The sequence below is a fragment of the Chamaea fasciata genome, unplaced genomic scaffold (assembly GCF_029207755.1).
Source record: "Chamaea fasciata isolate MVZ Bird 193981 ecotype frontalis unplaced genomic scaffold, bChaFas1.0.hap1 SCAF_14, whole genome shotgun sequence".
Taxonomy (NCBI): Eukaryota; Metazoa; Chordata; class Aves; order Passeriformes; family Sylviidae; genus Chamaea; species Chamaea fasciata.
Window position 1 is genome coordinate 3,674,137 of NW_027094099.1, and position 27,049 is coordinate 3,701,185.

The window sequence follows — 27,049 nt, forward strand, 5'->3', positions numbered from 1 at the left end:
CATCCACATCAGTTAGGATTTGCCTGATACCGTTGGTGTCCCCTGAGCTCCCTTTATAATGGGCGGACAGTAAGTTAGATGAATCTGGGGCACAGATTGTCCCCTGGGGCAGAAATTTTCTCCTGAGGCAGATATTTGAACTGGGCCAGACGGGCTGGAGTGGTCATTGCCTTCCAGCAGACCAGAGCAGAGCCTGCTCAGCCAGTGGGTCTCAGGATGAGGGTCCCACCTCTTCCCTCTGTGAAGCCCTGACCCAGCCTCACTCAGGGGCAAGTATCTTCATCAGTCTGTAGCCCAATCCCAGCTAGATTTTGCAGGGCCTGCCTGGAGGATAAGCATCTCTGTTGGTACAAACCACAGGGCAGGACTCCTGGTGGCATGACATGCTGGAGGAGCAGCAGGGCTGCCCATGGGATGGCTTAGTTTGTAGCTTTCTTCCATCCCCCCAAGGGCAGTACATCGCCCACCCACAGTGCCTGTCACAGGGCTCCCATGTGGCCTCCCACCACCACACAGGGATGTGGCCATGCTCCATTTTTTTTCCAGTGCTGGTGATGAGAGCCAGGCAGCTTTGGCTGTTGTGCAGGCATCCCAGAAGGATTGTGGAGTCTATCGGTGTGTGATCAGCAACGAGTATGGCACCGACTCCACAGATTTCCTGCTCAGCCCAGAAGGTGAGGAGCCCTCTCACAGCTTCCTGGGTGTGCCATGGGGTGGTGTGGAGAAGGGTTGGTGCCAGGTTGCAGTGGGAGAGCCTTGGCACATTCTGTAACACCACCTCTGTGAGGTGCTTCTGCCTCTGTGCGCCAATTGATTCCCACCACCCTAACCTGCGATCCCTAGCATGGGGCAAGGGATGGGATCCTTGCAGGACCTTGACACCTCTTTGGTTTCTGTCTTCTCTAGTGTTGTCAGGATTTATCCTGCGGGAAGAGATTGAAGGTAAGGGCCACGTGATGAGCTGTGACTCTGCCCCTTTCTGTGTGGGGCAGGCAGCTCTGGGGCAGAAGCAGGACATGCCCATGTTGTCCCCTCCTCACCAGCTCTTCCCCCCACCAGTTGGAGAGGAGATCGAGATGACACCCATGGTGTTTGCCAAGGGTCTGGCTGATGCAGGCTATTGGGGGGATAAGCTCTTCGGGCGCGTGGTGAGCGAGGACATGGAAGTGGGAGCTGGTTTCCTGCGCAAAGCCTGCTGTGCCAGAGCCATTTATGGCCTGGAGCCTGTCTTTGAGTCCGGCCACACCTGCATCATCAAAGTGCACAATTTCATCGTCTTTGGGACCAAGAATGAGAACAGCCTTATCGAGAAGAACTATGATATCACCATCCAGGTGGGCATCCTTGTGAACCACCATCCACCTTTCTCCCTCCAACCTTTGCCACCTGTGTGTGAGTTGGCCCCCAGACAGTCCCCAGCTCTGTGCCCACTTTTGCTATTTCCTTCCACTTTTGGAATGCTCTGGAGTGGTCTAGCCAGGGGGCTAGTCATGTCCTTGCCATTCTTGGCTTCAGCTCTTCCATCTGAGCAATGTGGAGCTGCTCAGGACTTTCCCTTCACCCTTTGACCACAAGGACAGGGAAACAATTGGCAGTAGTCCCAGGGAGGCATTGGTGCAAGATGGGACAGGTTCTTGACTCTTCTGTTTGTACTTCCAGGAATGTAAAGTCCAAAACTCCAGCCGTGAGTATTGCAAGATCTTTGCTGCTGAGGCACGAGCCGTCCCTGATTTTGGAGCGGTGCCTGAGTAAGTGATGTACTGCAGCTCCACTGGCTTGATGCCCTGGCAGAGCATTGCAGGGGACGGTGGGAAGATTTCCTGTGGGTGATGGGGCATCCCAAAGGCAGTGCACTCCACTCCCACAAATAAAGGGGTATTGGGAGGAAGGCAAAAGTCAGGGTTGCAGACTGTGGTGTAAATCTTCAGCTGCAGAGGAGGGAGAGGTCACCATGCTGACATTGTCTGTGAACTCCCACACAGGATAATTCCTCTGTACCTGATTTATCGTCCGGCCAACAACATCCCTTATGCCACAATGGAGGAGGACCTCGGCAGGCCCTGCGAGCAGTACTGTGTCACTGAGAGGGATGGCAGCTTGGTGGCACGAGGCACCTCGGAGATTGTGCTCAAATGCTGCACCTTCCAGCACTGGGTTTACCAGTGGACAAACGGAAACATCCTTGTGACTGACATGGAAGGTAAAGGGATCTCCTGTGTGGTGCCCATGGCCCCTCACCACCCTCCAGCCTGGGAAAGGGAGAAAAGCCTCAGGCTTACCCTCCTGCCTCTCTCTCTTTCCCATGCCATGGAACCCTCTACCCAGGGCAATGACCTGCCCTTGGTGCTGGTGGCTTGTCCTTCTTTGGACAGAGACTGATTGTCCTCATAAATTACAGGAGTGGGCTGGAAGTTGACCAACGTGCGGATCGCAACCAACCTGAAAGGGTGAGTGACTTCCAGCTCTGGAGCAGGGTGCCCTGGCTGTCCCCAGCTCTGCGGCTTACCTGACAAGGGCAATGGTGATAAATGTGGTCAGGCTCCATCCTCACCTCCCTGCTCTTGTGGGACATCTCCTGGTGCAAAGCAGGAGCTGAGGATAAACTCTGTTGGCAGGTACCAGGGGCTGAAGGAGAGCTGCTTCCCCTCCCTGCTGGAGCAGTTCCCGGCCGCTCACAAGTGCAATCATTACTGCGGCATCCTGGGCCTGAAGATGCTGGAGCCAGCCAAGCCCAAGGGCTCCAAGAGTCCGTGCCTGGGCAGGAAGTCTGCCCAGTCCAGCCCCCAGCTCCAGAAGAAGGTGCTGACAAGTCCTCAGGGCACCCGCAAGGCTTCTGTGAGCCCGAAGAGCTCCCGGAGAGCTGCAGAAGCAGGGGAGGCCCCAACAGCCTGCAAACCCAGGTCAGGAGAGGGCAACAGAGCTAGCTGCCCACAGTAGTCAGAGCTGCTGCAGCTGAGATTCCTACTCTGGCCCCCAACCTGGGCCCAGAACGTGACCAGTGTGGGACGGGGAGACCCTGGCAGCGGCCTTCTCCATGGGGCACCTGCCTGGCCTGCAGCGTTTGCATTGTGTGGTGTGTGCTAATCGTGAGCAGCTGGGCCAGGGCTGCAGGGGCTGTGAGCCACAGGCCACCTCCGCAGTACCTCTCAGCTGGAGCCTGTGGAGCCATGTGCCTCTACACGCTCGGACTCGCTTTCCTCTCTCAACTTTCCGTAGGCCTTCCTTAAGGCAGGGCAGAGCTTCTCCCTTGGGCTTTGCAGGCACCATGTCCTTGCCTGGCTCCTCAGCAAACCGGGAGGCCTGGACTCTCCTGACTCCCAGCACCTCATGTCCCTCTCTGTGTCCCCAGGGCAAAGCTTTGCCAGTGCTGTCAAGGATGAGAACCCCACCAGTGCCCAGGCAGTCCCCTGTGCCCTGGCACACCTTTTTTCCTGCAGAGGGTTCCAGCAGTCGCTGCAGGGCTCCTCTGCTATGGTGTGGGGCTCTGGGATGTTGGCTGGTTCCAGGGCGGGGTGTTTGCACTGGTACCAGCAGCTGCACAGGGATGGGATTTTGCACCCTTGCTCTCGCCTGCTTCCCAGGGAAGTCTCCCACACCATTGCTGGGTGGCTGCTGAGGGTGTCTGTGCTGCTCTGGATGGTGGCCAGTGCTACGGTAAGGATGCTCTACCTCACATGGGATACCTGGGAGCAGGGCAAAGGAGCAACTTCTCCTCCATACCAAACTCTGCCTTGGCACATGGGGGTGTCTAGCCCACAGGACTTGCCCTCCTTGCCCCCGTGCCATACCTAGACCCTGTATGCCCAAGCCACACAGCACAATCTGGTGTTCAGCATCACCCCTGCTTGGCACATGCTGGACTCCAGCAACAGCTGGCAGTACCCACTCCAAATCCTGCTACCCCTGGCTCGAGGCAGTGATGGACAGCCACAGGAACTGTCTGCTCCATCACCCTGCAGAGCATCCCCTTCCTCAGGGCATTGCAGGAGGGTGCTGGGTGCCAGTGACATCACCCTGCAGGGTGGGGTCCCAAGCAGTGGCTCAGTGCAGCCTAATGGAGGGAAGGAGCCAGGTTGGGAGCATGGCGTGCTCTGGGCTCCTGGTCCTTTGTCGTTGGGTAACTGTAAAATACCAATGTACATAATGTGGCTGCGTTGGCAACTGGGTGCTCTCAAGTGCAATAAAGCAAGGACTGGCCTGTTCCCTGGCACTGTGGTTGCTCTGGGAGAGGTGCACCCAGTGGGATGCGTTGGCTTTGTGTTTGGGAGAAAAACATCTTCAAGCACTGGCTTTGGGGGGTTGGGGCCAGAGCCTGAGACTGGCAGCAGACTGGTGCTCAGCTTGCAAGGTCTGCAGTGGGCATAGGGTGCAGCCCCAGCAAAGGACCTTGTGCTGTGTGGGACAGCCATAGTCGGGCCAGAAGGGGTCTGAGGGCAAGCACACAAGGGTTGCCTTAATTTATTTGGGAGCTGCTCCCTTGTGTCCATGGGGCCAGCACCTAAGGCTGCAGGTTGCAAGGTATATGCAGCTTCCGTCAGCACGAGTGGAGAAGACCAAATGCTCAGGTTTCTGTTGGGGTTTTTTCTACCTTTGGAGATAGGCCTTGTTGGCCCTGGTGTTCCCCCAGTTCTAGATTGTCCCTGCACAGGACGTGTGGTTGTAGTACATGCAGCACTCTCTGAGCCAGAGCACACTCTCTGCCTGTTCAACCCAGGATCCCGTGAAGGAGAGAGTCCCATTCTGGAGCACAGAGCTGGAAGGAGAGACACAGGGTCAGGACAAGCTGCTGCCCCACTACCTGGGTCCTTGGGCAGGGCCAGATGGCTCCGAGGTCCTTCACACCCACCTGGCAAAGAGCTGCTTACAGCAGGTGTACATAGTGTAGCTGGTCGAGTTGAAGTTGGTGGTGCTGAAGAACATTGCGCAGTCACCCACCTGTGTTGGCACATGGAGGAGACCTGGGGGACAAGGTCTCCTATTGGGACTTAAGAGGTACCATGGATCCAAATTCCATACCCCAAGCAAGCTGCAAGTCCTGTACCCTATACCTGTTCACAAGTGCGACACCTTGACTATATTTGCTTGCAAATCTATACCTGGGATTGTGCAGGTCCCGTGAACCATCCTCCCTCACCCCCCAAGACTTTAGGGAGCCCCTTGCAATACTCCAAAAGTTGCCTATGAAATGTTCCAGCCCAGAGAAGGATGGGGGGCCCCAGGAGCCCTCACTGCACTTGGGCTGCCCTTGGCAGAGCCATGAGGGGAGAGCAGGGCTTTAAGGCTCTGGCAGAGCCATGGGGGACAGGCCAGCCACCTCCATCCTTGAACACTGCATTTATGGGATCTTCAGCCCTGTGCCTGTGCTTCCCTGGATCTCTCTGGCCCTGCTGGCAGTGGGCAGAGACCTACCTGCCAGGCAGGCATTGAGCATGGAGACGCAGATCCCAGTGAGCAGGGCCCGCAGCACCACGGAGGCAAGGTCACCCTTGCGCTGGGGCACCATGGAAGCTGTGGGGGCAAATAGACACTGGGGTGAGTCAGATCCTTGCTCTGGCTCTACAGTGGGTGGGGGACAGGTAGGAACGTGTCCTCAATCCTGAGCTGGCTCTGCCACATAGTGCCCTGTCCACCCCAACTCCTGCTGTCTGGAGGATGTGGTGATCCCAGCCAGCACCCAGTGTGCTGTCTGCCCATCCTGGCAGAGCACTGTGCCTGCCCTGCACCTATGGGTGATGCACCAGAGCTCTGAGCACTCCCAGCACTGGAGTCTCTGCTCTTTCCCCTGTGGCTGGGTGACACCCAGGCTTGAGGGGACATGCATATGCTCTGGCCCATGGGTACAGTGCAAAATCATCCTGGTCACCTCATGGAAATCCTGCTTTTTATCTGGCAGAGACTGAACGTGGAGGCTTGAGGGCAGCAAATTCTTCCTGCCTCAGCTGAGCTCTTGCTCTCTGACCCAGGACCCCACTCCCTGAGTGCCGAGGTACTCAGGACATAGGTCACACTTACCCAGGCCTCCCAGAGTGATGCCAATGGAGCTGAGGTTGGCAAATCCACAGAGGGCAAAGGTGGTGATGCTCTCGGCTCGCTCCTGGAGGGCACAGCAGCAGGGAATGGTCACCTCTGCCCAGGAGCAGCCAGACAGACATGACAGAGGGAAGTCCCCCACCCCAGCCCTTCTCTGTTCGCCGTTTTTGGGAGCAAGGATGAAGGCTCTCCCTGGAAGAGGCAGAGCTGGGGGGACAAGGGGCCCTGTAGCACCATGATCTGTCCCATCAAGGAGCAGGATAAATGGAAAAGGTCTTCACTGACTCCTTCCTCCCACACCCAGCCATTAGCAAACATCCAGGTCTAGCTGGACATAGGTGCCCGCCCACTCCCAGCACCACCATCCTGGTCCAATGATCTTAGAGGACTTTTCCAAACTAAATGGTTCTATGATCCTCTGCCTGCCCCCCACCTGTCTGCCTGGCCAGGTCCCATGCCCCATTCCAGCTGGCTCTATCCCTGCCCTGTGCCTGGCAGGGTAGTGGTGCCCCTCACAGATATCCACTGCTTCCGGTTCCCGTCCCACTCCTCCAGGCCCATCAGACGGTTCTTCTTGTACGTGGCCAGCTGCTGGTACGCCACAAACTCGTTCAGGAAGATCTTGATCCCCAGGAGCTCAGCCACCACCGGTGAGTCTGCCCAGTCTGCCCCCATGAGAAAGGCCACAGGCATGAGGACATAGGAGCAGATCACCTGGGAAAAGCATCCCAGAAGGGAACAACTCAGAGCTGACTTGCACAGTCCCCGGATTGGACATCCGCTGCCAGGATATGCCAAAAACCCAGCAAGGGTCTCAGCAGCCCACTGAGGCAGCAGGCAAAGGTGGGGATGGGTGGGGGATGCAGGATCTGGCAGCTCAAACCAGCTCTTGGGGATACCTGGAAGGTAAGACCCTCGATGTCTACCATCTCCCCGATCCAACGGAGGGCAGCATTGATGAACTCCAGCACAGCCAAGAAGGCGATGAGGTTGGCTGCAATGTTGGCCACAAGCCCCACAGAGGTGGCAGCCCCATTGCTAGCAGCTTCCAGGATGTTCCGCTCTTCCCTGCATGGAAAAAGACCGCCATGTACTCATCTGGCTGGGCATCCCCCATGCCAGGTCAGCGCTCACTCCATGGATGTGTGAACACCACAGGCTCTCCTGGCCTTGGGCCACCTGCAGTGTCCACTTGTGCCCCCAAGTGCCCTCACAGCTTCCCTGCAGTAGGAGGACTCATGCAGGCCCACTCCACTGCCCCTCTCCTCACACTCACCCTTTGGCGAGTCTGATGCTTGCTTTGCCCTTGAACTTGGACTCCTCCACTTCAGGGTAGACAAGTTTGGCCATGGCGAGGGCACAGGGCGCAGCCATCACAGAAGCTGCGATCAGTGATGCTGCATCTATCTGCAACGTGCAGACCAGAGGCATAGGCACCTTTGTGCAAGGCTGTGCCCCATAACCTGCCACCCCAGGGCATCCCAGTACGTGGCTGGCATCAGCCAGTGACACTCAGAGCAGTTCAGGCCTCTCCACTTGCTCAAGGTGGGAAAATTGGCTGGTTTTCCTATCTGAGCAGCTGTGCATATGGGGCAGCTCGCCTGGATAGAGGCATTTGCTGGAGCTGCAGCAAATGTAGCCTTGGTGATGTTAATCTCTCCTGCTGTTTGACTTAATCATAATGGTTCTTGTCCCTTCCTTGTTCCTTTTTACCGGTATCAGAGCAATAGGTTGGATAACACTGTTAACTTCTACCTGCTAATGAAGGGCCAAGCTCCCAGCCTCACCCCTCCCCTGGCAACGTCTCATTTCTCTGACCTTCCACCTTTGATTCCCCATTTAAGGAGACTAATTAATGTTTAAATAGCAGGAGCTCAGGCAGCAGGTTAAGGGGAAGGTTTATTCAGAGCACTGATGAACTGGAGAGGGCATCCCTAGGGGCTTGGTGCCAGCAGTGCCCAGGCAATGCTAGAGGAGCAGGGATTGTTCTGTTGGGAGAAGAGGGAGGGGGGTGAGTATTGCTGTTTCTATTTAAAAAGGGGTTGGAGGGGAGACACTGCTCAGTGACAGCCAATGAAAAGGTGAGAATCACAGTTTCAGTTGGATATAAGGAAAAATTGTTTCTTGCATCTGAGGCACTTCTGGGGGAAACGAGATTTTGGGGAAGATCTCCATCCATGGGATGTTCACCACCAACCTGGACAAGGCCCTGGGCATCCCCTCAGTTGCCATAACCTCAGCTGGCAGGAGGATGGACTAGAGACCCCCCCCACGAGAGTCTTTCCAGGCTATATTATCCCATGATTCTGTGGGATTTGCCCTGCTTGCTGTGCAGTGACACATGGTAAGGGTCCCACAGCACTGCCCTCTACCTGGCAGAGCTCCAGGGTTCTGGCCAGACCAGCAAAGGTGGGGCTAGATGAGGTGTCTTTGGGACAAGGTAAGTCTGGACACCGTGCTCTCATCCTGCTTATGGAAGGGGATCATGAGGCACCTGCTGGGGGTCTTCTCTCATCAAGTCCAGGGCAGTTCTTGCATGTCAGTACCCTGTAGCAGGGAGCGTGTGGCTCCAAATGCTTGTGCACTCACCCCAAAGGATATGTAGGCCCCCATCACGCTGCCTGCGATGGTGGAAAAGCCACCAGTCATCACGGCATGGATCTCTGACAGGGTCATGTCTGTGAGGTATGGGCGGATGAGCAGTGGGGCTTCGGTCTGTGGAAGAGAAAACCCTGCTGTCCTTGGGACGGAGCCATACAGGGCCACAGGTCTCACAGGGAGGGAGAAGACCCTTTCTCCAGGGCAGGCTCAGTTGCAAGCACTGAGGAGCTGGATCTGCTGCCCAGGACCTTACCTGTCCCACAAAAATGTTCCCTGCCACACTGAGAGTCTCAGTGGGAGTGGTGCCCATTGAGACTTGGAGCAGCCAGGAGATCTGGGGAAAGACAAGGCCACCGTGTTGACAGAGACTCCTGACACCCTGCCACCATACCCATGAATCCAGGCACTGTTTGGCCTCTGCATGGAGGTGATCCTGGGAAGCACCTCCAGACCAGGTGGAAACATCAGCTCGAAGGTTCAGGTTTTTTGGCATTCTGAGAAGGGGCTAGAAAGATGGGGCTTGCGTCTATTCTTAAAGCAGGACAAATCCCCCCAAATTAGTACCATCGCAATTTTCCTGGGACATCTCTCAGCTGACCATAGTAGACAGAGAACACAACAGGTTCTTTTCCTTTCCCCTGCCATCCCAGATCTAGGAGTGAGGCCTTACCTTGAGAATAAGCCACTGCATGACACCGAGGTAGTAGAGGATGGACATCACACAGCTGAAGAAAACAATGATGGGCAGGGTCTGCAGGCAAGGCACAGGGTTAAAGCAGAGCTGAGCCACACATCCCAGCACCCGTGGGCACCAGGCTGGGCATGGTGTGGTACTGCACAGCCAGCCCACACTACTGGGGTGCCACAACATTCAGCCAGGCTGGCAGGAGGGACAGGGACCAGTGCAAATGCTCCATGGCACTGAGGAAGTCCACAGGTGTATACACAGCTTAGGGAGAGCCATCTCTTAGATGACTGGGCTCTACCACAGCAGATCTGGCTGCATTTAGCTCTCTGCTCTCCAGGACCCAGGAAAGAGGCAGAACAGAAGAAAACCTCCCCATGCCCCATTCCTTGGCTGACCTGGAAGGCAAAGACTTCTTCAATGAGTGTGTTCCCAAAGACAAAGCTGGAGCCAGCTGTGGTGTAGCTCAGGAAGTACTGCAAGGGAAGAAATTACACAGGTAGAACAGAGATCTCCATCAGGTCCTTCCCTGATATCTCATTCTGCCTAGTGAGGGGCTGTGCCCCCAGTCCCACAGCTCGCTTCACTGCACACCAGAGAATGACCCTCTGAGACCTAAGATGGGGATACTGGTGGGCTGTCCCAAAACCACAGGGCTCTGCTACAGCCTGGAAAGAAGAGCACACAGAGGGCTCTGGGCTGCTGCAGAAAACCAGGGAAGAACTGGCTTCCCTCCAGTCCTGAACAAAATCGTGAGCATGCAATCCCCGCCCCATGCCACACTCTGCTTTTCCTGGTAATCTCAGGGTTACAAGCACAGGATGGGATGAGTAGATGCAGTACCTGGACCTGGTCTCCCAGCCATTGGAAAGCTTGGGTGCCAGGAGTTGTTCGGAGGACAAAGAGTCCGAGTAAGAACTCCAAACCAAGACCCCAGAAAACGGCTCTCCAGGACACCTGGGGACAAAAAGCAGAACAGGAGCTGAAATGTTTTCAAGGCCTACAGGCTTCCCCTTCTGGTTTCCAGCTGCTGCAGCAGCAGCACATGACAAACACCACACACTGCCCTGGGTGAAGATCATGGGGAGACCAATAAAGTGTCACAGAAATAGACAAATGTGAGTTGGTGACAGCCAGAAATGAGTTGGTGAGACTCTAGAATTGGATGGAACATAACCTGCCAGGCTGACCTGGGATACAACCGCAAAGACCTTATGATGATTGGTAGGACAGACCTGCCAGACTGAAACTGTTCAATAACCCTTTGGAAGAGCAGGATGGAGGGACTGCCCAAAGCATTGCAGCAGTTTGGGCTGGAAGTCACCAGGACTTCAATCACTTCTGACCAAGGCTCCCAAGGCACCTGAAGCCCAGGCGTGGGTCTGGTGCTGGGTTTCCGGGTCTGACCCACTATGAGGGACATGGCAGAAAACAGGACAGAGGCAATGCAGGAGAGCCCTGGGATGGGAAGTAGAAGGAGAGCAATGGGAAGAAGAGCATTGAGGTAGCTTTGGGGTCTATCCACCCAACCAGTTTGGCTCCCCAGGCTGCACCCAGCTCTACCCAGCTCTGCTGGGCTTCTGCTTCCTCCAGAGAAGGGAATGCCAGGGGGAACAAAGTGCATGTTCTCCAGTGTGTGTGGCCACCTCCTGTGAGGGGACTGATGGTCAAGTCACACCTGAAGCACGTACCGCACTGTGATGCTTGGAGCAGGCAAACAGGAACAGCACCAAAAAGCAGAAGCCACCTAATGAGATGAGCTGCTCTGGGTTTCTGCCAGTGTCCAAAACCAGCCACACAATCAAGCCTGCCAGGAGGGCCACCCACAGGAGCCTGCAGAAGAAACTCCAGACTGTCAGCAAGATGATGTCCCCATAGGGAGAGAAGGTCATGAAGGGCAGGAGTCGGTTGTGATGGAATTGCCATGGTAAGGTCCATGTATCTGAAGAAACCTGGAGCTCAGGCACAAGCAAGGGGTGTGACCAGCCACCACACTACTGAGGCAGAGCAGCAAGACATTTCTGCAAAGGTTTTTAAGTGGTTCCCAGGCTGGGCCATTCTTGCAATTTGTGAGGTGCCAGCACAGCACTAGAGCACAGCCTGATGCCATCAGCTGTGCTTGTGCTGGCAGAGCCATGGGAGTGAAAACAGGTGCTGGGAGGGATCTGGCCCTGCCTTCTCCTGACTCACCATTTCAGCCATGGCCAGCACTTTTGGAAGCAATTCCCAACAGGGCGGAGGAGCAGCAGAACCTTTGCCCCACAGTGCTTCTTGAAGATGTCCCAGCAGATGAAGAAGGCAACCACGGCAGTTATGACCACCAAGGCAAGGGCTCGCTGGAAGTTGAGGTAACATGCCGCAATGAAGTAGCACAGGTAGGCTGGAGAAGGGAGTCAGAAACATCAAGGCTGTAGGATCACGGGTTCATAACTCACTGGGGCCAACCATGAGGTTCATTTCCTCCCAATGTCCTTCCCTGGCCACCCTTGAGGATCCCATCTTTGCGTGAGGAGACTTTAAGAGCACCACCCCAGCAGAGAGCAGAAGGCGCACAATAAGCCCTTTGGGCAGGTAGAGAAAGAGCAGGGGAAAGTGAGGTGAAGATAGAACTGGGCAGCAGTGGTGGGGTGAAGAGGGGGCTCTGTGGCTGCTGGCAGCGCATACAACCTCCACACACTTGACAGTGTTCAATAAGTAGAGTTTGGAGGCACAGCCTGCCAAAGGGGTGGGGACGTGGAGTCTCAGTGACAGGAAGTCCTCACCTACTCCAAGGAGCCCCAGGACGACTCTTCTCAACGCCTTGGCATGAGTCTTGCAGAAACGCTTTGCTTTGGATGCTGGCTGCAGGGCCTTCCTGGGGAGAGTCACATGCAAGAGGCATGAGAGACACAGAAGATGGATGTGAAAGATCTGCCCAAGCCAAGCCAAACTACTCCAGCTGCAGCCAGCCCACCAGAGCCAGGCCATGACCATGGCTCCCGCTGGGCAATTCCAACAGCAGGAGGTGGTACAGCTGGGCCATGGTGAGAAACCCCAGCATGCTCAACATCACCTGCTGTGGGGACAGAGACCTGCCAGTGGCACCCTACAAGGCCACATAGAGCCATCAGACACTGCCCCCCCGTGTGCTCAATACCACCCTACTCTGCTCCCAAATCAGGTTTGTATCTGGCAGAGCTCACACTTCTGTGCAGATTGTCCCACCTGCAGTAGGAGGAGAATCTCCCTTTCCCTTTTCTTCTCTCCTCTTGGCTCTCACTGAGTGGACCACCACATTCCTCATAGTGTCTCTCCTCTCCCTGGAAAACATCATTAACTGGAGCACCCTGTACTTCAGAGGGAAGGGAAGGGAAGGGAAGGGAAGGGAAGGGAAGGGAAGGGAAGGGAAGGGAAGGGAAGGGAAGGGAAGGGAAGGGAAGGGAAGGGAAGGGAAGGGAAGGGAAGGGAAGGGAAGGGAAGGGAAGGGAAGGGAAGGGAAGGGAAGGGAAGGGAAGGGAAGGGAAGGGAAGGGAAGGGAACTTACCTTGAAGCTGAAAGCTGGGTTATCTGTACCCTTCTCAAGGCTGTCCAGGGTTATCTGGTTTCCTTCCATCTCCAGAAGTTCCTTTGCCTCAGTGCATATGGGAAACAGCACTGAGAGGCCCCAATGCTGGCTGGGGAGAGAAATACGGAATCACCTCTGGGAAGCTCAAATGTCCCACTCTGCTTTTCAGTTTTGGGTCTCTGAGAGGATAAGGCCTCTTGCAGTCAGTATTCAGAGCAGGTCCTGCCCCAGCACATCAAGGGACCATCCTATGAGGTCCTCAGGCCATGGTGCTGGGGTGCAGAATTCCTTATTCTCCTATAGCTCTGGAGAGGTCTTTACTCTTCTGTGCTTCCAAGGATTTATAGGAGAGGACTATATGCAGCAGGGAGTGCTGGTACTCCTCCTCCAAGTTGGTGACAGTGTCCACCAGCCTCTGTGAGCCCCTTTGCAAGAGGTATTTTTCAAAAAGTATCCTTCCTCATCCAAAGGTCTTGGTACAACCAAGTAAGATGAGGAAGAAGGTCCTTTCATGCTGATAATAACACAGTGAAGGAACGATGGGTAGGAATGACTGATAGTTTGCATAGGGGCTGGTCCTAAAGGAGAATCATACTGGGAGAACTGGTCCAGCAAACCCAGAAGAACCAGTGTTATGCCAGGGCAGGAACCCTTGCAGCATCATCCCATTTGGACACCCTCCCGGTTCCTCTACCTGGAGAAGGATGAGGGAAGAGCAGAGAGTCACAGGCAAGGCACTGATCAACTATAGGAGCACTTCTGTGTGAGGACAGAGGCAGTAAGATGTTGTCTTTGCTTTGAGGAGAATTGTAGAGATCTGTGCAGAGAAGGAGATTCCAGGGTCATCACCAGTTTCTCGCAGTGTCCACTGAAGGGAAAGACTCAGCCCCAAATGCAACAGGTGAAGGGGGGGAGTTTTGGAGAACATGCTCCTCATCATGGGGCCTCATGACAGCTGAAGGTGGTGTGGCCAGGGCTCCACAGGCCAGCAGAGCCACCATGGGGAGCCACTGGGGTGTGCTGGCCCCTATGTGTCCCTGGGTTCATGGCTCTTCAGCAGCAGGGCAGCACCCAGAGCCACGGTGGGAACCCAGGACCTCACACCCCCTTCCAGGGCCTCCATCATCACTGGGGCTTCTGGTGCTCAGGGATGTCTCTACAGGACCCCGGCAGAGATCAGGAGGACCCCCCCTCCCCAAGTCCACCACCACTTCAAGAACACTCCCCAGAACCCATCTGGTCTCAGTGACCCCTCCAGGATCTCACAGAGTTCCAGGACCACCCCAGGTTCCTGGCTGTGCCCCCATCTCAGGCTCGGTGCCTCCCAGGACCTCCTTGTCCCTAGCCCCACCCACCCCAAAATCTCTTGTTTTGGTGCAGTCTCATTGGCTGCCATCCCCTCAGGAGTGGGACTACATGGACAGGCAGATAATGAGGGAGGGAGCAGAGGGGTGCCCCAGTGCTCCCCGTGTACGGGTGTCCCCACGCACTCCTGTTCCTGGTGTCCCCCGCAGGCTCTGGAGCAGCGTGGCCACGGGACCCTCTGCCCCGTGTCCCTGCACTCCGCGCTCTCACACCCCCGGTGGCCTCATCCCCCGCGTCCTCACACCCCCGGTGGCCTCGTGCCCTCCGTGTCCCCACGGCTCTCCCGCCCTGGCACCCGCCGTCCCCCAGCACTCACCCGCCAGCCCCGGCGGCCCCGCAGCTCCCGGTCCCGTGCCCGGTTACCCATTAACAGCTCGGTCCAAAGAGCTGGGCTGGGCACTGCGGCGCCGGGGCCGCCCCGGCTCCTCCCGGGGCTCACACCCGGGCGTGCGGGGGGGCCCGGCGGCGTGGCCGTGCGGGGCACCGTGCCATCCAAAGAAAGGTCAGCCGGGAGACTTTCCCCCCAGGCAAAACGAGCCTTGAGGAGAGATAATGAAAGTAGAAATCAAACTCTTACCCCACCCCAGGAAATGTTTTCCAAAGGAAAGCAGAGTGGGGCAGACGTGGCGTCCAAAGCTTCAGTGGCTTGAAGTCATGTCCTCTGGTCCCTCAGAAGGACGGGGTGTAAGCCAACAAAAGTGTCCCCTTGCGCTGTGTGTTGGAAACCACCTTTTCTCTCGGGATGATGGGAACTGCATGCCCAGGTTTGTGCACTCTACTGGTACCTCACGCTCTTTGTTTGCACAGGGAGCGGTGAAGTGATGTGGCTCCAAGGGTGGCAAACCAAGGTTGGCAGGAATCAGTTGAGACGACGGTGATTAATGATACCACGGGGCAGGCAGGGCATCACGGGCACTCCGGGCACCACGTGCCACACGCTGCCCGTAAACACACCACTCTCTGTGCCAGCTCCACGCCTTCTGCCTGTGGATTTTGGCCAATCCCGCCGCTAAAGCTGGCCAGGGTTGGGGAGGGGAGAGTGAACGATGGCGGAGGTCAGTGTGTGGGTGACAAAGGGGGAAACCGGGAAAGCTGCGGGTGCGGCGCTGGTGTAACCTTCCCCACGCGCCTGGGCGAGGGCCACCAGCCCCGCACGAGCCACTCACGGAACACCGGGAACGGCCCGGCCCCGCCACACGTCACCAGCGCCACCAACAACAGCCGCCGCGCCGCCCCGCCCGCCCAGAGCCCCGGTAGCGCGCCGTGATCGTATAGTGGTTAGTACTCTGCGTTGTGGCCGCAGCAACCTCGGTTCGAATCCGAGTCACGGCATCGCCCGGCGGTACCACGGCACACGGGCTCCGCTTTTTGCCCTCGCTGTTCTCTGCCTTGTTTTATTTCATAGTTCAGTTTCGTTGTTTTCTCTTGTTATTTTGAACTGAACTTTATTATTTTGCATTTATTTTTCCGTTTTTATTTGGTTATTTTATTTTCGTTTATTTAATTTTATCTGTTTAATGTAACTTAATTTTCATTTCAGTTTTTTATTTTTACTTTGTTTTATTCTTATACTCAATAATATTTTCTTTAATTTATTCTATCCTAATTTAATTTTATTTATTTATTTATTTACCTTTATGTCATCGAATGTTATTTTTTGTTTTGTTCTTTCTATTTTTTTTATATTTAATTTTATTTTAATGGTTCATTTTATATTATTCTAAATTTATTTATTTATTTACTTTTATTTTACTTAATCTAGTATCGTTTTTATTATATTTTATTTTTATAATATTTTTAAATATTTTATTTTAACTTATTATTTAGATTCTATTTTTATTTCAATTTTACTTTTACTTTGTACCTCATTCTCTCCTCTCCTCTCCTCTCCTCTCCTCTCCTCTCCTCTCCTCTCCTCTCCTCTCCTCTCCTCTCCTCTCCTCTCCTCTCCTCTCCTCTCCTCTCCTCTCCTCTCCTCTCCTCTCCTCTCCTCTCCTCTCCTCTCCTCTCCTCTCCTCTCCTCTCCTCTCCTCTCCTCTCCTCTCCTCTCGTCTAATTTTGGTCAATTTTAAAATTTAATTTTGTGATTTTATTTATTATTTCTACTTTGATGTATTTTTTTTGTCTTACGTTATTTCATTGTTTTCTGTCCCTCCTCTCCTCCCCCCGGCGCCCGCGGAGCGAGACCAGCTCGGTCCGGCCCCGCAGCCCCGCCGGCAACCGACAGAAAAAGAGAAAGAAAAATGAAATACCGGCGCGACGTGACAAAAATAACGGGATGCGGTGGCTGAGGCGGGAGTGGCAAAAAGCGGAGCCCGTGTGCCGTGGTACCGCCGGGCGATGCCGTGACTCGGATTCGAACCGAGGTTGCTGCGGCCACAACGCAGAGTACTAACCACTATACGATCACGGCGCGCTACCGGGGCTCTGGGCGGGCGGCGCGGCGCGGCGGCTGTTGTTGGTGGCGCTGGTGACGTGCGGCGGGGCCGGGCCGTTCGCGGCGCTCCCGCTCCGCCCTCCGCGGGCAGTCGCTCGCGGCAGCGCCGGAGCCGCGTCCCGCGCTCCCCGGGCACGGCCGGGGCGGGGGCGGTGGGCCCCGCGCCAGGACCCCCGCCCTGCGCCCGCCCCGTCATCCCAGCCCGGGCCGTGGCCCCGGTGCTCTCACGGCCCTCGCCCACTCGCTTGCCCCAGCCCCCAAGTGTCGCTCCGTGTCTGACCCCACCTGCGGCGCTCACCCCCTCACCTTCATCCCCTGCCCTTGGCCCAGCTCCCTGATCTGACCCTGATCCTGCCCCTTCCCCTCATCCCAGCCCTCTGTATCCCAGGGCAACCCCGTTCACGGTGCTGTTACGTCACCTCTCGCTCCCCTGCGTGTTTCTCAGGGAGTAAAGATTCTTCCAGCCACAGGATTAATGAACGACTGGGCACAGAGGAATGGGAGAAGAGAAGGGCTAAGGATTTTATGCCCCTGAAACAGCAACAGGTATCAGTCTGTGCTGGACTCCTTGTTTCTCCTGCTCAAGCACCTATTGATACCTAATGACTCTGCTCTCACCGCTGCTGTTGCTTTCCTGCTCCCAGTATTGAAGGTTCTTTCATTTTCACAGGTATGCAAAGAATTCCAAACACCTGCGATCAAAAAGATCTCTTGATAAAAAATATTTTAGAGTGATCGCAGCATGACTCATTCCTTCTGAAGAGCTGGTCGTAGAAACAGTCTCCTTCCTATGGGCTGAGCTCATCACTTGTCACACAGATGCAGCTCCCATGGGAGGGGGTACAGGGAGTGGCAGGGGACTCCTACAACCCTGCTGGCCGTGTCCCTGCACCCCATCCGGCCTTGGGTATCTGCTGGAGCTGGAAAATCCTAAATCTAAAACAGTCTTCCTGAGGCTTGGGGCAAACTGGAGAAATGCCCTGTGCACCTTGATTACTCTCTGAAGTAATTGCTCCTGCCACTCTGAGCTCATCCTGCTCCTAACCGGCCCAACAGAGCTGAGTGGTGGAGGAAGACAGAATGTTTTTTTGCCATTTTGTCCTCCCTTTGTCTATGCCCACCTCATCCTGTCCTCAGCAGTTTGCTGGTGTGCACCAGTGGTCCTTCAGCAACGGTGGGATCCTTTGCAGTGGGAGCTGCTCTCCCATGTCACAATGGCTGACCAGGAGATGGTGAAGGAATATCTGAATGACCTGTGTTTCCATTAGCTACTGTCCTGCTCCAGTCCCACCTTTCTCTTGACCACAAGCCAAGATCACATGCCAAGTTCATGCCTCTTATGGGACTGCAGGGATACAGCTTTTGTTCCTCTGTGTCCAACCCTGTCACCATCTGTGTCCTTGTGCTGGAACAAAGTAGGTGCAGTGACACTGGAAGGAGATATGTGGTTCTCCTCCCATGCCCAAGGAGTTTGATACATCATCATCCCCTTGACTGCACCAAGAACACAAATCCAACCACCAGACACCTGCAGGACAGGTGTAGCTGAGCTGTAGAGGTGGGATCACTGCAACCTCTCTATCCCAGGTCATGAGCTTGTGAAGGGAAAAAGTCTTTGTGCTGCCCTGTGCCTGGTCTCTTGTGCCTTCCTCCATGCTGGCACAAAGCCATGAGCTGGGCCGTGTCACTGGTGAAGGGATAAGCCCAGCTCCATGTTGGCCTGGACAACTGCCATGTTGGGTCAGGACCCACAGGAGATTGTGGGACATGTTCTGGTAGGACATGCTGTCCATGGCTGGTGGGGACAAAGAACCTACAGTGACACACAGGAGGACCAGGAGATTCCTCCTCAGGGATTCCCATGGGCAGGCAGAGTGGGACCCCTGAGGCTGGTGTCACCACAGCCTTTATCCCAACTCCTGGCCTGGCAGGATGCAGAGCCCATTTTTGGGTGGGTGGGTGGATGCTGAGCGCTGCTCACACAGTGTGGACTCCTTGGTGGCATGGAGGAGGCAGTGGAGCTCATGCTTTGGCTGCTTGGCAGATGTCTCCAGCATGTGGAAGTTGACAGAATTACAATTACCTCAACTGCTGGAACAGGCATGGCTGAGATAACACTGCAGCCATACAGGAGAGTCAGCCAAACATGGAAGCGAGCAGAGAGGTGGAAAAGGACACAGAGCTAAGGTACCAGGTGTAGATGAGAAGGAGGAGGCAAGAAACTGCTGCCACCCATCGCTGGTGGTGGTGGCCTGTCACAGCACAACTTTCTGCCACAGGCTGCCCTTCCCAACAGAACTGGGATGTGAGCACTCCTAAGGAAACCTTGCCAGGTTGTCAGGGCCCCAACCGCCCTTTGCCACCTGCTTTTTAGTCCAGATGGTTTGGACCTGCCAGGACATGTTCACACAGCATGAAGCAAAAGAGATGAGCTTGTGGGAGCATTGAGAACCCCATCTGTCTCCTGGGTAACCTGATCCCTTTAGGATGCTCAACACCGAGCAGGATGGCTGCTCCAGGCAGTCTCCTCTGCTCTTCCCACCCTGCTCTGTCCCTCGACGTCTTTTCTCTGAGCCCTCTGATGCCTGTGGGTTGCATTCAATGGGATTTTAAAGGTGCCTGGAATGTCAAAACACCAGTGCAGCCAGACAGAGAGTGCTGCTGCACCCAGACATTGCCTCTCTGTGGCACAAATATAAATCTTGCAGCTGGCACACGGACAAGCACAATTCATCACTGTGTGGCTGTCTCGGCTGCTCTGCCCCTCGAGCAGCCTCTCCAGCTGTTCCCTCACTGGGGCAGCCCCTGGCCTTCTTTCCCAGTCTCAGGAAGGCAGGTGGGAGGCAGGGGAATCCTCACCACCTCCTCTTTTTCTTGCAGCTTGCTAAAGCAGCCACAGGAGCAGCGCTGGTGCTGGGGAGGCAGAATGGATGCCAGTGCTGTGAGGAGGTGCTCCATGTTTTACTGGTGATGGAAAAGCAGTGGTGCAAGCCAATGCTGTCCTCTCTGGCTGTTCAGAGGACATTAATCCAACACGGAAATTGCTCTGCTGCAGAAATACCACTTTCCTTCCTAAGGAAATCAGAGCAACCCTACTATCTAGCCCAGCATCCCACATACCCACAGGCACTGCTGGGGCAGAGCTGGATGCAGGAGGAAAAGCAGGGAAGGTTCTGGGGCTGGGACAATTTGAAGGTGAAGGTTTGTGTGGGTTTTAGGAGTGAAGGACAAAACACCGGGAGACAATTGCAATCAACCTGACCTCATACAGTCTCCACCATCCTCTTCTAGGGCCACAGAGATGGTCTGAGGGCTGGAGCCCCTCTGCTTCTCCTCTGCTGGGAGAAGTGGTGGACTTAACCTGGAGAAGAGAAGGTTCCAGTGAGACCTTAGAGCCCCTTCCAATGTCTAAAGGGGCTCCAGGAGAGCTGGAGAGGAATTTGGGACAAGGGCCTGGAATGCCAGGACAAGGGGGAATGGTTTCCCACTGCCAGAGGGTGGGGTTAGATGGGATATTGGGAAGAAATTCTTGGCTGAGAGAGTGGTGAGGCCCTGGCACAAGTTGCGCAGAGAAGCTGTGGCTGCCCCATGCCTGGAAGTGTTTCAGGTCAGAATGGACGAGTCTTGGAGCAACCTGGGCTAGTGGAAGGTGTCCCTGCCCACGGCAGGGGCTGGATTGAGATGAGCTTTAAGGTCCTTCCAGCCCAAACCATTCTATGATTGTAGCTCATGAGACAGGGGCCGAGGATTGATGAGCATTCCTTGACATGAGTGTTCAGCTGTGATGATCTCCAGAGGCTTGATGGGCCCACAACAGCACATGAGGTGGGTCCTGGTTCTTCCAAAGCCTGAACTTCAAAGGACATTTTCCAGTCTGCCAGCAAGAAAACTGGAAGGGAAGACAAACAGGATATAACAGAATGATTTTCTGCTCGTTTGTATTTTGGGATGCCCTTACCTGGCTCCAGTGGTCAGAAATCAAAGAAAATGGAACCCAAAAAATGTGTGGAGCAGGGATTTATCAAAGCCGTCCTGTCCAAAACCCAGGGAGCACAGCCCAGAGCAGCCTCTGGAGCTCTTTCCTTGTATGTCCAGCATGCAGCTGAAGATGGAACTGAGGAAAGTATCCCAGGGGAGAACCAGCCATCCCGCAGCCCTAAATAAATGCTGCCACATGGTCTGTGAGTGCCCTGCCTGATTCCAGCTGCCAGCCCCAGCTCTGACTCTGCCTTTGTCTGTGCACAGCAGGAGCCTCCTCCCGCTGCAGGGATTTATGGCCTGCACACAGCCACCTCTTAACCCAGCTTTGTGCTGCTGAATGGGCAGAAAACAGGCCACCGTGAGCTGCCAGGCAGCCTGCCAGCCCTCACCTCTCCAGTTCTTGCACTCGTCTCTGAACTCACCTTCATTTTCTGCCTCTCAGCCCTTTCAGAGAAACTGGACTGGTGGCAATAGCAATTGATCCCCTCTCTGTGGGAGGAATGCCCACTGTTTTGCTCTTGTGCACTGAACCCATCTTCCTGACAGCTGATGACAGCCCAATTAAGAGATATAAGGGGGTACCAGAAGTGGTTCACACCCCCCAGGCAACATAAAGCTAGTGAGTCTGTCTGGAGAAGGACCCAGCTGCGTGAGCATGGCTGTTGCAGCTGGATTAATCAAACCCACCATTAACCCCTTCCCGGGGCACTCAGGTCCCCTGCCAGCCCCCCAGCACAGGCCCCCACAAGTACATTGCTCTGATTGAGCTGCAAATGCTCCAGCTCCTTAGTTTGCTCAGCCTCAGATCGATGAGTGCAAGCAGCTCCAATCAATTCCACTTTACCACTTGCTATTGAGTTCAGATCCATGCTCTTGCAGCTGGTCCCGCTTCCTTCGTTCATTCAGAAGAGAGATTCAGGCATTTTATCCCAGCTGGATGCAGGTTTGCCCTTGTGGCATCAAACTCTTTGGTAGGAGCAAATAAAACCCCATGGAGGGCCAGCAATGAAGGGACTGAATGTGTGCTATGGTTGAAGCCCCAAGAGTATCCACCTGGGTGTCAGAGTGTGGAAATGAGAGGCTGGATGAGGCCATGCTGCAATTTGCATGATGTAATAGAGCTGTTGCCACCAAGCCAGCATCTGTCATGAGGTTTTCCTGTCATGATCCTGGTGTTGCTGCAGGAAAGCTCCTGTGTCTCGGTTCCCCTGTCCCCATAGGAGCTGAGTGGGGAGAATTCAGCTCTCTGGGACTTAAGCCCACACAAAAAGATTTTGCAGAAAAAGAAGTAACGTCAAAGAGTTTACATAATGGCTGTTTGGAAATTTCCCTCAAACCTTGCATTTGTCAGTGAAAGAAGTGTTTCTCACCCTCTGGGTGTCAGTCCTGCAGTTATTTTTCTCTCCTTTCTTGTCATCCAGCTCTCTCAGTGGCCTCTCTCCAGGATGCTGCTGAACCTGTGGAAATGAAGTGTCCCAGGGCTCTCCACACCTCGTCAAAGTGTTAATGAAATAACAGAACACACCACAGAGCACTTGTGACACTCGGGGTCGTGATGTGCAGAGGGCTGTCAGCACTGAGAGCAGAGGCAGGGACCAGGCTCGGTGTGGCTGAGGTGATGACTGATGGATCAGTCAGCAGCAGCCCCTGGCAGGGAGGGCTACTATGTGCTGAGTCTCCTCCTTGTGTCATTGCTGTTATTTCAGCCTCTCTCACCTCCCCCAGCTGTGTAGACCTCTGCTCTGTGATTCCAGCTCTTTCCTGTGCCAAAGAGCCCTGGTCTTTCACAGACTCCATGTGCAGAGACCTTGGATCCTCCTGTTGCCCTTCTCTGCACATTTTCCAGCTCTGCTGTATCCTTGGAATAGGGGGATCAGAAATGCATGTCGACTGGGAGTGGCTAGGGAATAGTGACACCTCCGATTTAATCTCTCCTTTTTCCTGACCTTCCTATCAGCTTGACAGGGAGTCTTTGAGGTTTTGACTTCTGCTGAGTGCTGAGGGGACAGTTTCACAGACTGTCAGAGCTCCCAGTCTCAGAACACATCACTTTAGACAAGAGCCTGGGCCTGGTTTCCCCATGTGTGTCACGTCCCTAACACTGGCTTTTGTCTCATTTTATTGCCAACTTGCTCAGCCTCTCAAAGTCCTCCTGCAATTCTAAGCATGCATCCACAATTTCCAGAATAATTCAATATTATTGCAGATTTTGCTGCTGACCTCATCTTGCCAAAAGACCTGCATGTGGAAATGCAGGGACCTCTGCTGGATCACCCTAGGGACCTGCTGGCTTTTTCCAAGAAAGCCACTAGCTATAGAAAAGAGAAATTCACTGCAAGAGAGCTGTGTCGACTCTTCCCCAATATGTCATATTTTTCCATCTGTTCCCTAACGATGCCAGTTTCCTCCTCCGTATGCCAATTTTTGTTCATTTGCAGAGAACAGATGTGTCATTTATCAGTCTAGGACTCTCTGGCTGCCTCCCAGGAAGCATTTCTGGTGTCACAGTTGCCACCTTCCAGTCCTCATGTCTCCTGCTGTACCCAGACCCGGGAGGTGGTTCGGCTGTCACCCAGCAAATGTGACATCCTCTTGGTCCCTGCTGTGCTGCAGAATGGGGTGTATGTGTGTTGCTCCTGGGGAGGAAAGGAGCAGGCACGCAGGTATTCCAAAACTCCTGCGAATGGCTTTTATTTGAAGCCGTGGAAGAAGTACCTGGAGATTCAAGGAGCTGCAGGCTTCCCTGCAAGCCAGGGTCCCCATCAGGGGAAAGAGCCGACCCAGCACCTGACTCAAGTGACACGTTGGCAAGTGTCAGATTCAGCCCCCACATTACCTGGGGCTGAGTCACCCGGGAGTGTGCAGGGGCAGAGACCTTCTCCTCTGAGTCACCGGAAGCTGCTGCCTGGGGGACGCTGGGCTGTGTCCGCACCACCCAAGGTTAAACTGGAGGGGAAGGTTTTTTATGAAGACGTGGCATGATCCCTCCTCAGCCCAGGGAAGGTCCTGTGTGCTGTTCTTGGCCCAGCTGCCAAACAGGGCTCTTGTCCCCAGCTGGGAGTGAGCACCAGGAGCACTTAGAGCAGCTGACGTAGCTCCTCAAACCCCGGAGGATGGATGAGGGCTTAGGATGCACACAGATCTCCGATGGGCTGGCAGGAGCCCGGAAGATATTGCCTGGCTTTTTCTTCCTGGTGCGTGCTCTGACCTGTCTGGATTTACCCAGGCAAGCAGCTCCTTTAGTAAGAGGAAGGGCGATGCTGCGAGCACCAGCCCAGAGATCACAACAAAGAGCTCCTGGACCCTTCAGAGGTGGAGAAGAGGGTGGGAGCAGAGATTCCAGTGCAGAGGACCAGGTCTGGCATCCTTGCACACAACTGCATAAAGTCCTGCCTCCCCTATTCCCATGGTCCCTCAGGGTGAACCGCAAATCACTTCTGCACAGCCGTGGGTTGTTCTCTTCCTGTCTGAGCACTGTGTGCAAATGGCTTCACAGCCATCTTCCCCTCCTTCCTGGGGGCTCCACAGGCTGTGGGCAGTGCCAGCAGCAGGCAGCCCCCAGCGCTGCACATCCTACCTGGGGATGCTTCCTGCTGTGGCTGCATGAGAGACAAGCTGAAATGTGGAGTCTGGCACACAAGCAGTGCAGAATGTGCTCCCTGATCCTCTCCCATCTGCCAGTCTCACCCCATGTCCCTTGCCAGTCCCTACACTCGCAACACTCCGTGACAGCCATCTGTCACAGTGAGCCACGGTGACTCGCAGGCAGAGTGGCACCACAGCCACTGCTGTGGCATCCGGGTCAGTCTCTGCAGTGCAGGCATCACACCTGGGTCCCAACGTGTGTAAGATACGGAGCGTGTAAACAGTTGGGACTGGAGCAGCACCAGCTGCAGCAAGAGCTCCAGACAGATTCTGGCTTTGGCGGTGGGAATGCAGAAATCTGCCACTGCTCCTCCAAACCTGAACTGAACCGCTGTGATGTCACCAGCTTCTCGTCATGAAGAATATGAGCAGCCTGAGCCTGTGCCAAGCCATGCAGGTGGTAAGGTCTTTTGGTCTCCTTCTGGAGGCCTCGTAAAGCTCCCCAAGCACAAAGGAGTCTCCCAAGGTAGCTCCCACCTCAGCTGCGTTCTCTTCACCTGCTGCCTGTGTTGCTGCCTGGGTGGTTTGGCCAAGGGGAAGCCAATATCCAGGGGAAGCTCAAATCCGAGGGCTTAGTTGAGTCCAGGGACTTTGATGCCCCTCCAAGCTCCGCTGAAGCCTGAGGTGAGAAGGTGATGCCTCAGAGGCACAGATCAGAGAACAGGGCTACATTGGGCCAATCTGGGAGAGAAACAGGCCCAACAAATGGTGAGGAGGTGCTGGGATCCTACATGGGCACAGACTACAGACCTTTGTCAAATCCCAGCATGGACCCAGCACAGCTGCTTCTCCAGGGAGCGATGTGAGGGATGTGCCAGGACTGGATGAGAAGGAAGAACCTCTGCAATTCCTTTAATATGGTAATATTTTAACAAAACAAACACCACCACAAGCTGGATCCCTCCTCGGTCCCCTCTCTGGAGACACTGAGCGTGTGTTTTCCAGGCCTGCGGATTTAACAAGAGCCATCTCCTACAGCTGTTGCTGAACATCCTCCTTGGTAACTGATGGAGGGTGGAAGTGCTTTCTATTTCAAGTGCCATTAGCCCTGCTTCCTTCCAAATGCTGGACAGGCAAATTTATTGAGAATCTCTGTCTTTTCTGCATTTTAATAAGTCTCTTCATCACCATCTGCTGGGAGCGAGGTCTGTTGCTAGACCACAAACACTGTCTGGTGATCACTTTGTTCCTCGCAGATACTTTTTCTCCTGGTGCCTTTTGCATCTTGCAGTCCCTATGCTTTGAAATTTCCAGTGCTGTTTTCTGGGTTTCATGGCTCTCTTTTCCCTGTGGAGGAAGCTCCCTTGGTGTCCAGTTGGACCTGGCAAATCTGGATGGTTTTCTCAAGGAGTGTGCTCAAGGAACCAGCAAATCTGGGACTCAGTGGGCTCCCTGGGCACATGTTGAGCACTTAGTGTGCCAGGCTGGCACAGCAAGCTCAGTTCCTTGACAGCCCCATCCTCACTCTCCCTCCTGCACAGGACTGGTGGGAAGGTCACCAAGAGAAACTTCTCTCCCCAGCTAGGCACCCTGACAGCAACATCCCAGTATCTGTCCCCACACTGTGCTGGACCATGGCTCATGGTGTGAGGACATGCAGGAACACACTGTGGCCTCTATCCCTGCTCACTGGATGCCTCTGCACAGATCCACAGTGGGACCTCTGCACAGCTCCTGCTCTTGGAGCATCCTGTCTCTGGCCCTTTTCTTTCTTCATGGCCTTCAGAGGATTCAGCCTGAGAGCCTGGAAGCAGGTTTGGGTGACATTGTGTATTTAGGAAGGGATGTGAAGGATTTGGCGGCACAGGTCCGGCGACAGGGCTGGGGGACACAGTCGTGGTGGTGGGTGAGCCGAGAAGGTTGCTGGCTGGTGCTGGTTGTGTCCAGGGGAAGCAGGCAGAACGTACATGCTTTTTGTTGCTGCAGCGGCCTCGGGCTCCAACACACTGCTCCCAGTGCCACGTTCCCGCTGCATCCCAGGGGACGTCCTCCAGCCCGTGCGCTGGGGATCAGCCCTGCATGCTCACTCCAACGTCTCTGCACATCCAGCTCGAATTGAACACATCAGTGTTCCTCCCAAGCGCTTTCCTGCCTTGTCGCTACTCACCCCTTCTCGCAGTGTTTCTTGTGGGGCTCCACAGCGCCAGCCTTGTGTTTCAGTGTCTCCCTGGAACGAATTGCTCCGGGGGTCCCGCACGGGGCTGCTCCCACCAAACACCTCCCAGGCAGCGGGTATGCACCGACGAGTTGGGCTGGATGACCCTCGTGGGTTCCTTCCAGCTCAGGACATTCTGTGATCCCACGAGGGACCCTTTACCGCCCTGCCTGGCCGGCTGCCTCCCCGGTGGCCCTTCCCCCGGTGCCGAAGTACGCTCCGGGGTGGCTGGGGGCAGCGCCGGGGCCGGATCGGGCCCGAGGCCGCCGGGAGCCAGGCGACAGCCCGCAGCCGCCGGAGCGCAGAGGGCGACCCGCAGCGCCGGGGAGGGCCGGGAGCGGCGGAAGGCGGCGGGGAGCGGGGCGGGCCCCGGGGGAGGCGGGCCGGGGAGGCCGGGCCGCGCCGGGGGGAGGCGGGGCGGGGAGGCCGGGCCGCGCCGGGGGGAGCGGGAGCGGGCGCGGGGCCGCGGCGCGGGCGGGGCGGGGGAGGCCCCGCACCCGGCGCTCCGGCAGGTGGCACTGGCCGCCTCCCCCGCGCCCCCCCGAGCCGCGCCGCCGCGCTCAGTCCGCCGGCGCCGATGCTGCTGAGCGGAGCGGCCGGCTCGGA

The 27,049-nt window shown here is 55.4% G+C and overlaps 2 protein-coding genes and 2 non-coding genes across 5 annotated transcripts in view; 2 read left to right on the forward strand and 2 right to left on the reverse strand.

The window, feature by feature from the left end:
* Positions 1 to 4,198, forward strand: part of ALPK3 (alpha kinase 3) — a 32,906-nt gene extending 28,708 nt beyond the window's left edge. For both annotated transcript variants that reach the window (XM_066196234.1, XM_066196235.1), the window contains 7 exons: positions 547 to 674; positions 907 to 942; positions 1,060 to 1,334; positions 1,660 to 1,748; positions 1,983 to 2,200; positions 2,399 to 2,447; positions 2,616 to 4,198. In XM_066196234.1, coding sequence (XP_066052331.1) covers positions 547 to 674; positions 907 to 942; positions 1,060 to 1,334; positions 1,660 to 1,748; positions 1,983 to 2,200; positions 2,399 to 2,447; positions 2,616 to 2,937 — 1,117 coding nt within the window. In that variant the 3' untranslated portion in view covers positions 2,938 to 4,198. The remainder of the gene's footprint in view (positions 1 to 546; positions 675 to 906; positions 943 to 1,059; positions 1,335 to 1,659; positions 1,749 to 1,982; positions 2,201 to 2,398; positions 2,448 to 2,615) is intronic.
* Positions 4,199 to 4,492: 294 nt separating this feature from the next.
* LOC136296785 (sodium/nucleoside cotransporter 1-like) lies at positions 4,493 to 12,970 on the reverse strand. Its single transcript, XM_066196197.1, has 17 exons — positions 12,840 to 12,970; positions 12,521 to 12,615; positions 12,079 to 12,170; positions 11,507 to 11,696; positions 11,008 to 11,149; positions 10,160 to 10,273; positions 9,715 to 9,792; positions 9,302 to 9,382; positions 8,885 to 8,965; positions 8,620 to 8,745; positions 7,307 to 7,437; positions 6,930 to 7,098; positions 6,547 to 6,744; positions 6,013 to 6,094; positions 5,410 to 5,508; positions 4,847 to 4,958; positions 4,493 to 4,753 (listed from the first exon to the last, which is right to left on the reverse strand). The coding sequence occupies exons 1-17, from the start codon at positions 12,906 to 12,908 to the stop codon at positions 4,630 to 4,632; spliced, it is 1,983 nt and encodes a 660-aa protein (XP_066052294.1). The 5' UTR covers positions 12,909 to 12,970; the 3' UTR covers positions 4,493 to 4,629.
* A 2,515-nt stretch (positions 12,971 to 15,485) lies between these two features.
* Positions 15,486 to 15,557, forward strand: TRNAH-GUG (transfer RNA histidin (anticodon GUG)). Its single transcript has one exon. It is a non-coding gene; the product is annotated as a tRNA-His (tRNA).
* Positions 15,558 to 16,566: 1,009 nt separating this feature from the next.
* TRNAH-GUG (transfer RNA histidin (anticodon GUG)) lies at positions 16,567 to 16,638 on the reverse strand. Its single transcript has one exon. It is a non-coding gene; the product is annotated as a tRNA-His (tRNA).
* Positions 16,639 to 27,049: the final 10,411 nt, after the last annotated feature.